The sequence below is a fragment of the Agelaius phoeniceus genome, chromosome 27 (genome assembly GCF_051311805.1).
Source record: "Agelaius phoeniceus isolate bAgePho1 chromosome 27, bAgePho1.hap1, whole genome shotgun sequence".
Classification (NCBI taxonomy): Eukaryota; Metazoa; Chordata; class Aves; order Passeriformes; family Icteridae; genus Agelaius; species Agelaius phoeniceus.
This window is the reverse complement of record NC_135291.1, coordinates 3,971,785-3,988,178: the sequence shown is the minus strand read 5'-3', so window position 1 is coordinate 3,988,178 and position 16,394 is coordinate 3,971,785. Positions and strand designations below refer to the sequence as shown.

At 54.3% G+C, this 16,394-nt stretch overlaps 1 protein-coding gene across 1 annotated transcript; it reads right to left on the bottom strand.

Moving 5' to 3' along the window:
* Nucleotides 1-803: 803 nt before the first annotated feature.
* Nucleotides 804-10,365, bottom strand: LOC129131993 (serine/threonine-protein kinase PAK 3-like). Its single transcript, XM_077191096.1, has 11 exons — nt 10,357-10,365; nt 7,680-7,717; nt 7,095-7,276; nt 6,364-6,427; nt 5,485-5,533; nt 4,369-4,478; nt 3,494-3,611; nt 3,001-3,100; nt 2,387-2,583; nt 1,340-1,477; nt 804-893 (listed from the first exon to the last, which is right to left on the bottom strand). Exons 1-11 carry the CDS (start codon nt 10,363-10,365, stop codon nt 804-806), a joined length of 1,095 nt encoding a protein of 364 aa, XP_077047211.1.
* Nucleotides 10,366-16,394: the final 6,029 nt, after the last annotated feature.

The following is a 16,394-nucleotide window of genomic DNA, read 5'->3' as shown; positions in this document are numbered from 1 at the left end:
AAGCATTAGTTCTTATTTCACAACTACGGCTACTTCTGTAAAAGTTAACATTCTAATGCACAACACATGGCATCCACTTTAATATTTTGCAAAAGCCAAAACTATAATGTATGTTTTTCACACTGTCCACTAACTAGAATATCATCCATAAATGATGTTCTGAGGATATGAGCTACACACGGGCCATGCATTGGCCACAAAGAGCTGACAAATTATACTATAGCAAAAGCAGTGAAAAGTGATTACAAACTGTACTATATCAAACTCATTGTGATTAAGAATGTTTTGCAGAAGTCAATACATAATAGCAAAAGCCAACACTACCTAGTTATTTATAACAAACCCAGGGCAGGTTTTTCCCTTGCATGGAGCACCTGGGCCTTCCCCGGGCCCCTTCTGCCCTCCTGCAGAGCCGGTGGCATTTTCCAGCACACACAGTTTGTAGCCAAGAGCCGGGTGCAGCCGAGAAGGCTCCAAGCGCCTCCTTCCAGGCTGACTCTGCAGGTGCCGAGGCTGCTCTGGGCTCTGCCAGGGCTCTGCTGGGGCTCAGCTCTGGGCCAGGCTGGGCCCGCCCTCCCCTCACATTGCTCCGGGCAGCTGAGTCACGGCGGGAGAAGGAAGGGACACGTCGAGGGAGTTGAGGTTTAAGAGCGTTTTTATTCATAAAACTTTCATAACAAACAGGCTACTCTAACTACCATAACTAACTAGCAATGCTAACTACCCTAACTAACTACCAGTGCTAACTACCATGACTAACTAATTGTCCTAACTACTGTAAGAAGAAGCTGTCCTCAAGTGCTTCATCTGCTCTGCTGCTCCCTCAGGTTCTTTGCTGCTGTGATCAGAGGTGTCAGGCTGGAGAGAGGCTTGGCTGATGATAAAAATGGGTGCTGCCCAAAGGATAAAAAATAAAGAAATGAACTGTTACTTTCCAGAGTCAAGTTCCTCACAGGCTCTGTTGCAACAGGACAAAGGGAAATGGTTTGAAAATCGAGGGAAGCAGGCTCAGATTAGATCTAAGGAAGAATTTTTTAACTGGGAGAGTGGGGAAACACTGACAGGAGGTGCCCAGAGATGTGGGAGGTGCCTCCTGCCTGGAAACATCCAAGCTCAGGTCAGGCAGGGCTCTGAGGCCCCTGAGCTGCTTGAAGATGTCCCTGCTCGCTGTGGGGCACCAGGTCCAGATGAGCTCGGAAGGAGCCTGCCAGGCCACAGCGGGCGAGGATTCTGCTCGCTCTGCGCGTGGAACGCAGCGAGACTGGAGACTATCGGAGGGGGCCCCACAAGAAAACCCCTCCCTGGCGCTGCTGCTTCCCCTGCAGCCCTTGGCTCTCACCTGCAGCAGCTCCTGGGCAGCCCAGCGCCGCTCCTCGTCCGGCTCCAGGCTGCACTCGAGGAAGTCCCGCAGCAGAGCCGACAGGCGCCGGGGCTCCTGCAGCTGCGGGGTCCCGTTCTGCCGGATCAGAGCGCGAGCCTGCAGGGAAAGCAAACTCAGCGCTCTGCCAGCTCCCTTCACACCCACACGGGCTCACATCCACCCCGGGGCCTCAGCCCCAGCTCCAGGGCCACTTTCCTCCCTGCCAGAAATGCTGCTCAGAGCTCATTTTGCTATGCAAACCAAAAAACCCAAACCCTGGGGCTGCCACAGCCACTGCAACATCCAAATGATCTCGCCTTGAGAGCCAGTTTCATTGGCCGGCTTTGTTAGTAGGAACCTCCATCAGAAATAGCCCATTTTGCTTCTCCAAATATGGACACCAGCTTTACAGGCCATTTTCCAGAGTCACTGTGGTCTGCCTGTGTTATTTCAGAGGATTCTTCCATCAAGCGCATCTCTGCAGTGCCACTGACACTCAAGTAAATGCATTCCTGATGCCCCATCCCAGAAACTGCCAGGCAAGAAACAGGAGGTTTGTGATGCTGAAAGCTCAGGCTTGGTGACACGGAAAAAGTAGCTTGGACTAGGAAAGAAATACATTAGACTATGAGGATGTTAAACCATCATCTTCAGGTTTTAGACAAGTTTCCCAGTGAGAAGAATCAGGGGGGTGGTCATCTTGCAAAACCTCTTTTAGAAACTCCTGCAGAAATCTTGTTGGGTTTGGGGCTGGGATTTGGGGATGGTGTGGGGTTTTCTTGCAAGATAACATTAGAGCTGATGCACTTGCTTCATATTTCCAGGTCATCCTCTCAGCTAGAAGAGCTGCAACAACGAAAAGCCCAAAGCAAATTGTTGCTGGAGACTGCAGAACATTCGTCTGTGTGGAGGCACAAGTCCTCTGGGAATTCCCTTCCCATGTGCAGAAACCTCCAGCTGCTGCTCCCAGTGCAGGGTCCCCCTGTGCTCGCAGCCTCTGCAGCCACTGGAGAATTTGCCTCTTACCATGGCCGCCGTTTCCCTGAAGTAAGGAGGTTCTCCTTCCACCATCTCGATGGTCACAATGCCGAAGGACCAGATGTCCACCTTGGGGCCATAAGGAGATCTGGTCACAACTTCTGGGGCCATCCAGTGAGCAGTGCCCACCATGGAGCTGCGCTGGTCCTGCTCAGGGCTGAGCTGAGCGCAGAGGCCAAAATCAGCTGAGGACAGAAAGAAACCCTGTCAAAGGCAGCTGCAATGAGGAAACCAAGCACAAAGATTCCCCCCTCTCAGTCTGAGAGTGTAGTAGTGAAGTCAGCTGGAAAGCCCTCAGGGCTGTAGCCAAGGAAAGATGGAACTGGGCCCTTCAAGAAACCCTCAGCTTTCCTGCAGTGGCTTTTACTGATTCCCTTGGAGCTTTAGATTCCCACTGCTGCCCCTCTGGAAGGGCCATGGCCAGAGCAAAGGCACTGCTGGCCCCCTGCTCCTCTCCTGAGCTCTCTGCAGGGGCAGCCGCTCTCAGCTGGCAGCAGGGGCCGGGCAGTGCCCCCAGCAGCCCTTGTGGGGCTCTGGCCCTCCCTGGGAAGCAGCCCCAGCCCCGCAGCCCGGGAGCGCCGTGCCTGGCCAGGAACACCCACCCAGCCTGACAGAGCTGTCCATGCCCAGGAGGATGTTGGAGCTCTTCAGATCCCTGTGGATCACCCGGTTGGAATGGAGGAAATCCAGGCCCTGCAGACACTGAGAGAGAACAAGAAACACAAGGGCAAAAACCAATGGCCGGAATATATCACACCAGAAAGGACAGCTCAGAATTCTGCCAGCAGCAGCTTTGCTGTGACAGGCCAGGAGTGCAGTGCACACAAGCTCCAGGCAAATGGTTCAAGGCAAAGCTGAGAACAGCAAATCAAATCCAAACCAGAAAGAGAGTACCACAACAGCAGGAGAGAGAACAAGAACAGAGTAGAAGTGCAGTGATGCTGGCAGGCCGTTCACTGCAGAGGCTCTTTCTTCTCCAGCTCATGAAAACAACTCAGAAACAAAGCCCTGAGCATGGAGCCACTCCTGTTCTCACACCCTGTTTGGAAGGACCATCATGTCCCAGCCATGGGAGTGAACAGCAGGATCCCTCACCTCCCGACTGACAGCTGCCATCTCTCCTTCAGCCATGCACGTCTGTCTGACAACGTCCCGCAAAGTTCCTCCATCCATGTATTCCATCACCAGCCAGAGATCTCCATCCACAAGGAAGCTGGAAGAGGAAAGCAATGGCATGGAGATGAAAGTGCAGAGCTCAATTCCCCCATGGAAAAGCCTGGAGGGGAGTTTTGTTTCCAGGTCACTTGTCAGTGAGGACAGAATCAGATGGAGAGACATTCCTGCCAGGCTGCACAGCCCTTGGAATCTGCACAGTCTAAAGGGGAAGGAGACACCTGTGAGAAAGGAGAGGCCTTAGATGGCAAGCAGGTGAAAAATGCAGTTTAGCAACAGCCCAGATCAATGTGGAACCACAACCCTTGGCCCCAGCTGGTTCAGCTTCTGAACTCATCAGTTCCACCATTCCCTCCAGAACAAGGCAACACAACTGCCAGGGTTATCCAGGGGAGGAGGCCATGCAGCACTTGGGACAAAAGCAGTCAGAAAACCTTTCAGAAAGTCCCTTCAGAAACAGGCAAGGCCAGTGAAAAATGGGCAAATGAGGCATTTCTGGAAACAAGAACCCGATCTTCCTGGCATCTGTAGCAATGGAAAAGGGCTGGGAAGAAGAAGCCAAGGGAAATAATTTCTGCTGTGGTTTATCAGCACTTGCTGGGAGACACAGCAAACGGGGTCAACTTGAAGGAAAAACCAAAGCAAAGCAACCAAAGCACATGGAGGGAGTGAACTGCCAGGCTGTTGGTTTGGGAAGATGTGGCTGGGTCAGGCATTTTCAAAACAGGCTACAGACTCCGGATGCCAGGAAAGGTTAACGCAGGGCCCGGGCTCGGGATCAGAGCTGAAGCACTCACCTGTCCAAAGAGTTGACAATGTTGGGGTTCTTCTTGTCCTTCAGGAGCAGGATCTCATTCACAGCTCGTTCCCTGTTCTGCCCTCTGAGACTCATTTTCTTGATGGCCACCTGAAGGGACATTGCAGCCTTGAACTGGAGGAGTCTGTGGCAGGAGGCCACAGCAAACACGGAGCGAGTCTTTGTGGAGCGACGGAGCCGGGCTGTGCCAAACTGCCTTGGGATGGGACACCAGAGCTCAGCAAGGGCCATTCCCACAGCCCATTGCTCTGCCAGCTGGGGGCTGCTTACAGGACACATGGCCAGAGACATTTGGCCTTGCAAGCTCTGCAGAAATGGTCCCTCAGCTGTCAGTCTCAAAGCTCTAACAACACTCCTACTATTATTATTCAAACCCATTTTGCAAGCAGGAGGTAATTCTGGTTCTCTGAAAACAGAGCAAAACAGCCAGGAACCCCTTAGCAATTCTATGGGATTTGGTCATGATTTCAGATGCAACTGCTCTGTTTGGGATTGCACAACAAAGCAGACACGCACACCCATTGCTCAGGTGATCCCTGTCACAGGCTGTCACTGACACCAGACCCAAACACAACTTCAGGGTTTAGGAGAGAGCTTTGCTCTGGATATCCATCTCCTCATTTCTCTCCCTCTCTCTCTGTGAACAGCTGAAGTAGGACTAAAACCCCAAACTGAGCCCAAGCAGGATCTCTCCATAATTAGGCCTTGAGGTATCCTTTGAAGATGAAAGGCAGGATGGAAATAATAATAATGTTATACTTTAGCTAAGAATAGCTAAATAATGTTCCTGTCTGAGGTTGGGATGAAGATAAATTGGGCCTCAGTCTCCAGCAGCTGATGCATTCACACTTTTAGATATGAAGGCCAAGCCAGCGTGTCCTGCTCTGACAGACACCGCTGCCCTCCTTGCATTCCTTTGGCGCTTCAGAAGGACCAAGTCTGTCCCAGCTGTGCTCTGCAGGCTGACACTGCTCTGCCTTCAGAGGAGCAGCCTGGGCAGGAAAGCTCTGCTGGCCCCCAAAGCTGCAGCCACAGCTCCCAGCAGAGGGGAAAGCCCTGGAGAGCTGCCAGGCGTGCTGGGCGTGTTGGCACTGACCTCTCCTCCAGTGGCCCTGTCGAGTCCTTTATAAACGGTTCCAAAAGCCCTGGAGACAAAACAGCAGAGAAGAAAGAAGCAGCGCTTTAGGCCCTGGCAGGGAAAGCCAGCCCAGACAGGAGATCTCTGCTGCCTGCAGCGTTCACAAACACCTGGGTGCATCGACCCTTCCAACAACAGCACAGCAGCCACCAGCCCTCTGCCATGCAAGGTGTGCAGGAGAAAACTGAGACCCAACATGAAGGAATTGGGCTGGAGCGAATCCCAATGTCCACCCTGAATTGCTTTAGTTCAAAACCTGAGGTGAGAGATGGCTGTCTAAAGAACTGGAAAAGAATGCATTTCATCCTTTTCCATTTCCTGCCTAAGATCTGCAGGTTCTACAAGGGCCCTGCCATCAGGCAGGTGATGCTTTTTCCCCCAGAGTGCATCAGCTCTGTGTCTGTTACTGAATGGATGGGGTCTGCTACCTGTGCTAGAATAGAGCACTTATTAATTCATCTCTGGTTTCTGTTTCTAAACCATTAGGTTGATAATCCTGACCAGTGGATATTTTTTGAAGGAAAATATTTGAAAGAAATCTTCTTGAGAACTGTTTTCTGACAGTCACCAGATGGTGAGTTGCTCTTTTAGGCAATCCAGTTCCAGAGACAGAAGATCTTCCAGGTCCTGCTCCTTGATGCAGGCAGGGCACTGCCAGCCTCAGGGGCCTTTGACGGCACCTTCTGACCACAGTTATCAATTCTGATCAGGACTGAGAGACACCAGGATGGTAGCCCAGTGTCTGAAGGTGCTTGGAGCTCTCCTGACTTCTCACTTGATCCTGCACCAGCACAACACCCAGCCCTGCTTGTGCAGCAGTAGCTGCCGTGCACTTACCCTTGGCCAATCTGCTCCACTTCCAGGTATTTCTCGGCAGGCTCCGCCTCGCTCACGGTGTTCCCTGAAAGAAACTACGTGGAAGATGCTCCCTCCCAGAGTGAGACCCCGCCTTGCAGCAGAGCCAGAAGCAGCCCCACTCCCTGGGGCCGTGAGCCCCTTGGTGTCAGCCGGGGAAGGACAATAAATGGCTCGGTGACATTCAGCTGCAGAGCAACACTGGGTGCAGCTGATGCCCAGACACACACACAGCACCTGCTCGGGCACCCAGGAACAGAGCAGACGTACTCAGCTGCATCAGGCACCACTCCCCTCTCCCCTCTGGCTGCCCGGCTGTGCTGCTGTCAGAATGTTCAGCCCAGGATCCCACAGCGGAGGGAGGTTCATTGTCCTCTTCCCAAGCAGAGGGAGCTTCTCCATCCTCTTCCCAAAATGCTGCAGCTTCTCCATCCTCTTCCCAAAATCCTGGAGGTTCGCCATCCTCTTTCCAAGCCAGGGGATGTTTGCTGTCCACTTCCCATGCTGGGAGATGTTCACTCTCCTCTTCCCAAGCCACAGGATGTCCTCCATCCTCATCCCACACTGGGAGATGTCCATTGTCCTCATCCCACTCCGTGGGAGCTTGGCCACTCTGGTCCCACACCAGGGGACATCCACCGTCCTCGTCCCAGGCCGGGAGATGTCCCCTGTCCTTGTCCCACCCCGCGGGAGCCTCGCCGTTGCATTCCCACCCCGCGGGATGTTCGCCCTCGTCTCCCAGAGCAGCGGGAAGTTCACTGTCATCTCCCGGCACTGAGGGAAGTTCACCATCGTCCCCCAGAGCAGCGGGAAGCTCACTGCTGTCTTCCTCCTCTTGGGCCTCCTCTTTGGAAGCAGAGGGAGCCCCAGGAGGTGCTGGTGCTGCTTCTGTGCCCTGTGGACAGACGGCAGCGTGAGGGACGGGAAGTTCTATCTCAGTTATCACCTTATTTATCCTCAGCTGCACATCCAGCTGCACTACGCAGAAATTTGGTTTGGAGCTGTTCCAACTAACAATGGGCTACAGTCGACATTGCCACTTATTGTTGGGAATTCGATGTTCCACCATGGCTAAAGCCAGCAAGCAATCCTCTGCCTGCAAAACCAGACCTGCAGCTCTTCAAAAACTCTTCAGCAGAAAAGGAGAAAACTGATGGGAATTCCTTTGCTGCTGCTGCTGCTGCAAAGACACTGACAGGACCTTTCCTTCAGCCTCCCAGGCTGGCCCTCGACTGCCACATGCCGAGCTCACAACTTGCTGCACAATTCCAAACACCAAAGGTTCCTTTCCCACTCACCGAAGGAGGAGCTGCTCGGAATCCAGACATGAGGTGCCCTGCAATGGGAGAGGGAACATGAACCAGATGCTGTTAGGAGAAAAACTGCCAGTGCTGGGAAATGCCACGGAGCAAGGCAACCCCAAGAGAGCATTTTGCTTTCACTGCATCCCTCCAGGAGCCACAGTCCCTTCCCACAGCAAGCAAGAGAACAAGCACAAAACACTGGGCTGGGTCAGTTCTTGGCTGGAGCAGCAAACGGAGGCAGTTCCAGGCTCTGCTGGCACAGACTCCCTGCTTGAGGGAACAGAACCCCCCAGGGCTCATTGCAGATGCTGTGCACGCCCCGCTGGCTGCAGACACCCCCTTTTTCAGCTGCAGCTGCTGGCAGGAGCTCTCCCAAAGCAATGGTGTCTTCATGGCCATTTGGTTCCAAAGTCAACTCAGCTCCAGAGGAAGAACAGAAAGCACACAGCAAGCCCAAAGGCACAGATGCTGCACTGAGGGAAAACCTCAACTTACGTGCCAAGTGGGTTAAAAAATACCCCGAATAAGCCACAGAGTACAGAGTGCAAACTGCAGCAGCCACGTGCTGGATCATTTTGGCTGCGCTGCACACGCCTGCAGCCTGTAGCCCTGCAAGCACAGAAGGACAGGGCTGGGCTGGCTGCTGAGAATGCCTCGGGCAGGAGGATCCTCCGGCAGCGAGCCCAGAGCCACTCTGGGCACTGAGGCCTCCGTGTCCCACAGCAACGGGAACACCACGGGGACGTGGCGCTGTTCCTGTGACATCCCAGCAGCAGCTCACGCAGAAACCGCCTGGAAGGTTCTCCTGTGTCACAAAGGAGCACAAAGAACCCTCCCAGGGCACAGCCCATGGCCCAAAGGATGCAAGAGGAACTCGGAAAATGCAGCAAACAAGGACACCCCATAGCCCAGCCTGAACACTGAGGAGAACAAGGACAGGACCAAAGCAAAGGAAACGTGACCTTTAGTCACTGATAGTTCTGACTAAAAGCAGCAAGCCTTGTTCCATCTGGGATCTTTGTTCTAGTTCTAAAAACAAGCAAGGTCCTCCACTCTAAATACACAGAAGGCAGGAACTGGGGAGGAGGTGGGATTAGGAAGGAGGACGAGGAGGAGGGAGAGAGGAAAAGGAGGAGCAGGAAGAGGAGGAGCAGGAGCAGGAACAGGAGGAACAGGAGGTTCCAGTGCCCCCTGTGGCCGCAGCCACGGGACCATCGCCCCCAGCTCGTCTTGCAGGTGAGCGGGGAGGGGGTGGTCGTCCCAAATCTGTTGGGGGGTCCCTGAGAGGGTTTTTTATTGGGGTGTGTTTGGAGCTCGCAGATTGTGGAATTGACCCCAAATATCATCTGGTGTCTCTGGGAGGTTTTGTTTTCTCTCTGTGTGTAGGTTTGGATCTTGCAGGAGCCCAAAGCTGAGCCCCTTGGGGGGATCTTTGGGGGCCCACGTGGCCATTGCCCAGTATGGGCAGGGGAGGACATTGGTCCTGGGGACCGCCGGGAGAGCAGAGGAGGGGAACCCCTGGGACCCCCAGAGTGGGGAGAGCAGAGAGGGGCGATCCCAGAGCTGGGGGACCCCGGCAGACTGGAAAGGGGGGGAGCCTGGAGAGGAGAGACCCATGGGACCCCTGGGATCTCAGAGTAGAGCATCAGGGGAGAAGGGCCCCCATGGACCCCCAAAAGGCCCTGGATCATCCCTGAGCAGGACGCCAGAGAATGGAGAAGCCCTGGAACCATTGGACCCCCATGATCCTAAGGAAAGGAAACCTCTAGAAACCCAAAAGTGGAGAGATCAGCAATAGGGAACTGCTGGGAGAGTTTTTTGGGGCTGAATCTTGACATTGTGGGGATTTTCATGGACACAAGACTCCTGCTGAGTTCTAGAGATGGACCTGGCCAGGAGGAGCCTCTACTCCAAGGCGCTCCCACCTTGGTTTCCCCAAACCAGGGTCTGTCATTCCCAAGCTGTGGCCAGAGGGAGGAAGAGGAAAAGGCCCAGACATTCCGCACGAGGAGGGGCTGCAAACCCAGCCCAGGGAGCTGCAGGGAGGAAAGAGCCCCCCTGAGCCAGGAAGGCGGCCTGAGATCCAGCCAGAGCTCAGAGCTGGTGGAGAAGCCTCATGGCAGGGAGAAGCCCCACAAATGCTTGTAATGTGGGAAGGGTTTCAGCTACAGCTCCACCCTGATGGAACACCTGAACATCCACCCTGGGGAGAGGCCCTGGGAGTGTGGGGAATGTGGGAAGAGCTTCAGTGGGACCTCCGACCTCAGCAAGCACCACAAGATCCACACTGGGGAATGGCCCTAGGAGTGCTTGGAATGTCAGAAGAGCTTCAAATGGGATTCAGAGATCGTCACTCACCAGCACTTGCACACCAGGGAGAGCCCTGTGAGTGTCCCGAGAGTGGGAAGAGCTTCGTGTGCTGCTCCAGCTCCATCCCCCATGGGAGGATCTGTGCTGGATGATCCCCAGTGACCCCTGTTGGGCAGAGCCCTGGTGACCCCTGTTCTGGGTGATCCCCGTTGGGTAGGGGGAAGGTGCTGGAGAGATTTCTTTCCCTTCTCCTTGTGCTGCTGTGATTTGGTTGGTAATAAATTCCCTCCCTGTGTCCAGGCCGGGTCTGTTGTGCCCGTGCCGGATTTGCTGAGGGATGTCTCCCGGTCCTTGTACTGACCCACGTCATTGTCGAAGTGCATGAACAGTTGCCGGTTGTAGATGAACCTTACCTGTCCCCTGTTCCTGTACCAATAAACCCAGTTTGCTGCAGAGCATACACAGACTCATCCTGCCGACTTTGTCAGCTTTATAAAGCAGCCGTGAGCTCCGGGCTCCTGAGTGCCGGATGCTCCAAGGGCCTCGGCAGCGCCAGGACGCTCCAGACTGGGAAAGCCAGGCAGGGCAGGAGGAATCACTGCCCCTTTCCCCTCCCTGCTGCTCCATCTCCCAGCCCAGCATCGCTGCAGGACAGCCTCACTGCCAACGCCATCCTGCCAGGGATGGACTGGGGGGGATCTCCTTCCCCTTCCCTCTGGCATGGAGGCAAATCCCATCTTCTCCTTGTCCACCCTCCTTCTTCTCCTCATTCTGTCCTACATCCATCTATGTTCCTTTCCCATCTCCTTCCTCCCTTGTTCCTTCTTGTTCCTTCCTCTCCTCCTGCCTTTTCCTTTTCCCTTCTCCCTGTCTCTTCCTCTCCTTGTCCTTCCTCCCTCACGCACTGAGCTGCGGACAGAGACCAGGGAGAACAAATCCCTGCCACAGAACCTCGTGGAAGAGGCCATTTGGAACGGCTCCACGGCGCAGGAATCCAATGGGGAGGAAAAGCCCCAGAGATCCCACATGAGGAGGGGCTGCCAACCCAGCCTGGGGAGCTGTGAGGAGGTAAAAGCTTCCCTGTGCCGGGAAGGGTGTGGGGAATGTGAGAAGAGCTTCAGGCAGAGCTCAGCCTATTCCTGGTGCCTCCAAAAACGGCGGTGCCAGATGCAGAGATCCATGGGGATGCAGAGATCCCCCTGCAGATCCATGGGGATGCAGAGATCCCCCTGCAGCCCCCGGAGCAGCCACGCTGGAGCACGGGGATGCCTGAGAGGAGGCTGTGCCCCCGTGGCCAGAGGGGCCCCGCTGGAGCAGCCTGTCCTGGCAGGACTGACCCCGGGGCACAGTGACCCACGCTGCAGCACTTGGAGGGGGGCTGTGCCCCGTGGGATGGACTCAGCTTGGAGAAGTTCCTGGAGAAGTCTCCGGTGGGAGAGAGCCCAGGGTGCAGCAGGGGAACGACTCCTGTCCCTGAGCAGAGGGAGAAGCCCCGGGGCATGAAGTGAGCACGGCCCCATTCCCTGTCTCCGGCACTGCCGGGGTAGGAGGTGCAGCTGGAAGGAGGGAGGCGTGGGGGAAGGCTGCATTTAAGGCTCTTCACTTACTTCTCATTATCCTGCTCTGAGTTTTTGGAGTTTTCTGTCAGAAATCTCTCCCCTCGCCCACTCATCCACAGGGTTGGGGCAGTTTTCCCTTTTTGGGGGAAATCAAAGCGATTCCTTGATGCTCCTAATTAGAGGTAGCAGTAGTGAGGCTCCGGGGCTTCTCGCTGACCGGAGCCCCAGAAGCCGCAGTGCTTCGGGAAAGCCGTGGCGGGAGGTGCGTAGAAGTTTGTTTGTGTTTCCAGCTCAATCCCCTCGGGCCCGGGCCCGTTCCAGGGCTGTTCCTCATCTCCGGCTCTGCCCTCACGCAGCCCGGGGGGCCCTGAGAGCGCGGGGCGAGGCTGTGCCGTGTGCAGAGCCCGCCCCTGGCTGCGATTGGGCGACGGTGCCGTCAGTCGCGGACGGCTGACCAATCCACTGAAATGTTCCTCATTTCAGGGATTGCTCAGCAGGAAGGTCAGGAGCTGGAGCTGTCTGGTTGGTTATTCCCAGGGCAGCTTGTAATCTAATGATGCCATTGAAATGAGAAATAGGCTCTGTGGCTCCTGACGTGCATTGGTTTGGGTTCCCAGGGGCTGGTCCATGGTGTTATAGGATTTGTTCTGCTGCCCGTTCATCTTTTCTCCATTTTTGGCCGCGCTCTCCAGCAAGGACTGCATCAATTGATGCTTTTCTCTACTTAAATCATCAAATACTTGGATTCCCAACTGATTTCCCTGAACTTGTGGTAGCAAGAACATTTCAGTGCTCTAATACACCCTATATAACACTGACAGTGACAGCACATGTTGGAGTGGGCAGAGGGATGATTCCCCCCCATTTATTTATAGTGAAGTTTTCCCAACAGTCTTCATTTGCTGTTTCCCTTTGCAGCTTCACCCGTTTCTGTTGCAGGGTCAGATATCCTCACCCTGGGCTCTGCCTTGAGCTGTGCAAATTCCATCAGTGCAAGCAGGCAGAGCTTGGGCTGAGGGGCAGAGGGAATGAGCCCAATTCCTGCCCCAGGCAAGAGACCCAGGTACATTGTCCAGGCTTTGCCCAGCAGTGTTCATTTGCATTTCTAAAGCTCCTCTGCAGGCTGCCTGGAATGAAGCTTCTCTTCCAGAGCATGACTCTCATGCGCCCCACCCCAAAAGCCAGGGTTTGGGGTATTTTTAATTTTTGGGGGTTTTTTTGAAGAGTGTTCTATTAACGGTTTGTGAGTTAAAGGGTCACCTTTAAAGCTCTTCTAAACGCAGCCTGGAGGTAAACACCAGAAAACGCGGACCAAAATTTTGCCATCTCCACCAGCCAGGCAAACACACACTGAAAAAGAATCCAAAGCAATAACGATATTTTCTACTTCTTCTGCCGAGAATAAAAACTGATTCTCACCCCCAAACCTAACTGACAATATGAAAGTAGGATTATTTAGAAAAAACATTCTCATGGTGTAATCTTATTCTAGGCAGCCCAGAGTGTGGGTGTGAGTGAGCCCCAGAGTGGAATTGTGCCGTGGTGCTCCCCAGCAGCTGTGGCAGTGCAGGCCCAGCCAGCGCTGAAGCTGCAGCAGTGGCAGCAAGGCTTGGCCGCAGTGGCTGGAGGTGCCAGAGGAGGGTGGCCAGGATTTCCGAGGGTTTGAGCAGAGGATCTGTGGGCAGGCCCAGGGGCTTGGCCCGCTGTGGAGCCCTGGCTGCTGCTGCGTTGCCTTCAGGGCAGGCTCAGGGGCGGCTGCCATGGTCCTGCTGCAGGCGGGAAGTGCAAATCTCCGGGGCTTCAGAGCCCCTGAGGCCAGGCTGAGGGGTCCCCCCGTGTTCAGCTGTGCTGGCGGCTGTTTCTGGCCTCAGGGACACTTGGCATGGGCCCCTTGGCCACCAGTGGTGCTGCTTTGCACTCCTTAGGCAGGAGCCGATGTCCTGGCTGGGTGTTGGCAACAGCAAAGTCCCAGGGCAGGCTCTGTGCCAGCCCAGCTTCCTGTGGGAGAATATACCTTGATCTCTGATCCAGTGCTTGCTGAAGCAGTCAGAATTGCTTTTGCCCCCCTGTTAGGTGCCATGGTGTCAGCAGAAGATATTGAAGCCTTCCTGCTCAGGGCATTTCAGTGCCAGGCTCTTACAAGCACCCAGAGCTCCGCGGGTTGAGCTGAGCATGGGGCGGTGACCTGCGCTTTGTCTGATTCCCCTTCTTTCCCTCCCCTGGAACAGGCTGTTGCTTTTAGACACCACTTGTCCTGGTTGCTTCAGAGTACTTTGGAGAGGCTCCATATCTGATCTTCCCTATTTCCCTGGGGCTGCCCACACTTCAGGGTTCACTTCAGCATAGGCCTGGCCAGACATTTGACACAGAGGTACAACAGAACTGGCCTCTGTATCACCTTTTATAATATTAATTTGCGTTCCAAATTTAGCGATCAAATCCCTTCCCAGTAAATCATGATAGCAATTAGGAGCAAATAAAACTTCATGCATTTCAAATCCATCTCCCACATCTACTAATAGTGGTTGAATAAAACCATACAGCTTTCCCACTTATGCCATGAATAATCAAAGACATTTTTGGCATTTCTCCCTCCCTTAGGTCTAAGATTCAGAGTGGATTGAGAGGCCCCTGTGTCCATCTATCTGAAAATGCCTCCTCTCAATGCAGACCCACCTGAATGTTCTCAAGGGCTCCAGTGTGGAGGGTCCCTGGTGTGATGGGAGCTGTGTCAGCCCTGCCAATCCATGTCCATCAAGGGGTGGACTTGCTGGTCCTGAGGGTGCTGCTGTCTGTGCTTGCAGTGTCCTTGTGCCCTGCAGCTGGAGCCCTGATTCCTTGCCAGGGGCTGTTTGGGTGGGCTGTCCCCTGGTGAGGAGGGCAATGCCTCTGCCGGGTGCTTGTGGCCGAGCCCGTGCCCTGGGTGCTGGGGCCCCCTTGGGCCCTGGGGTTGATCCCTCAGGGGCTGTAGGAGCTCTGCCCTGGCCTTTGCCTTCAGCTTGGCCTTTTTCTGCTTCCTTCTTGCATCCACCTGCTGGGCCTTTGTGCCCATGTGCTGCAGGGCCTTCTTCTTCCCCTCCTGCAGCCCCCCTCAGTGCCTGTGGGTGTTTTTCTTGCTTTACAAGACAGGTGTCTGCTTGGGAAGGCAGAAAAAGCCTCTATTGGAATGGAGAATGCAAACCCCCTCCCTCTTAACTTTTACAATAGTGAAATCAAGGGTCTCTCAGGCAAAGCTATGTGAATAGGAATACCAGTTCTTTACTAGTGTGTAAATGAAGCAAACAAACAACCACAGCTCCGGCAGTGCCAACAAACAGAGCCCGGAGCCAGTCCCGGCCTTTCGGCTGCGGCGCTTTCCCGTTGGGTGCAGTTCCGGGCACGGCCGGCAGGGGCGCTGGTGGCTCCCGCGGGGCAGGGCAGCGCATCCCTGCCATGGGAACCTCTCTTAATGGAAATAGAGCAATCCCTTCATCTAACTCTTTCACTTTTTTACCTTCTATAGCCTTTCTCCCGTGTTTTGAGAAAGAATTTGGAGAGGGCTGCCTTTTAACTGAGCTCCTAGTGTTTAGATAAGGCACTTCCTGTAGAGAGAGAGTTTTCCTGAACAGGTGGAGCTGTGATTACCAAGGGGATGTCACTCAGAGCAGGCCGGGGTCAGGGGAGGATATCCTGCCGAGGCTCGGTGGGAGTGTGGGCAGGGTCTGCTACCGGAATCGCCAGAGGGGGATCTTCCCGTGGAGACCGAGCCGGAGCGTGGGCAGCCCCCACATGGCTTATGGCGGCTGATCCGGCAGCTCCCGGCAGAGAAAAGGCAGGTGGGAGACCCCGGCAGCAGCGGCGGCGGTGCCCAGCGCAGCTGGCACGGGCAGGGCAGCCGGGGATGGGATGGCTGGGACCCGCCCTCGGTGCGGTCGGCGCGGTGACCTCGGCCCACGCGGCAGGACAGAGCAACCCCCATCTTCCCCAGCATGGCCGGCAGAGCGGCCGCGGGCCGGGCAGTGGGAGCAGGGCGCACAAATTCACCGCCAGCGCCGGGGCAGGTGGAGCTGCCCTGGGCAGTGAGCCCGCACCTGGGATGGAAACCGGGGCAGGCGGAGCTGAGGCGGGCAGCGAGCCGGGACCCGGGACAGGCGCCTCGGCCGCGAACGGAGGGGGCAAGAGCTGCAGAGGATCCCACTCTCTTTCTGACTTTTCCTCTTGTTCCCCTCCCTTTCATTTCCTCTTTTTCTTTTCTTGTTTTGTCTAGGGGCCTTCAGATACTTTAAAGATTTTTATTCTCCTAAAATCTACTATCTAACTTATGGCATATTCTCTTTCTTCTAGATTAAACGGGTTTTTTTACAAATAAATCCAGAGCCTAACAAATCTAAACTTCTGCTTGGATGCTTTGAAATGGTTGACGAGCTAACTCACGACCTCCTAATGTTGTTTTTCTCATCACCTTTTTATTTATCCTTTGGCAAATTAAGCATCTTTCAGTTTCTTGCTTTGCTACTCCAAAAATCCCAGTGCACCCATAGTTCCTTAAAAAATGATCACACAAAGCTTGAGTACCCCAGTGGGTTTTCTGATGCATGTCTTCTAATATTTTCCTAGTAAGCACATTTTATTAAGTAATTGTCTTCCATCAAGAAGTTTCCATTTCCCTGGTTTATCTTGTTCACTTCCTGTCTTGTTTAATTCTTTTTTCTCGGCTTCCCTAAACTTAGGAATTTCCAGTTTTTCCTCGTTTGGAGTTAATATTAACATAACTCACTCAGCTCCACTTTCTGCTGTATCCTTGGCTTTGTGATCTGCCAAATTATTTCCTCTTATTTCTGGGGTCTTTCCCTTTTGGGGT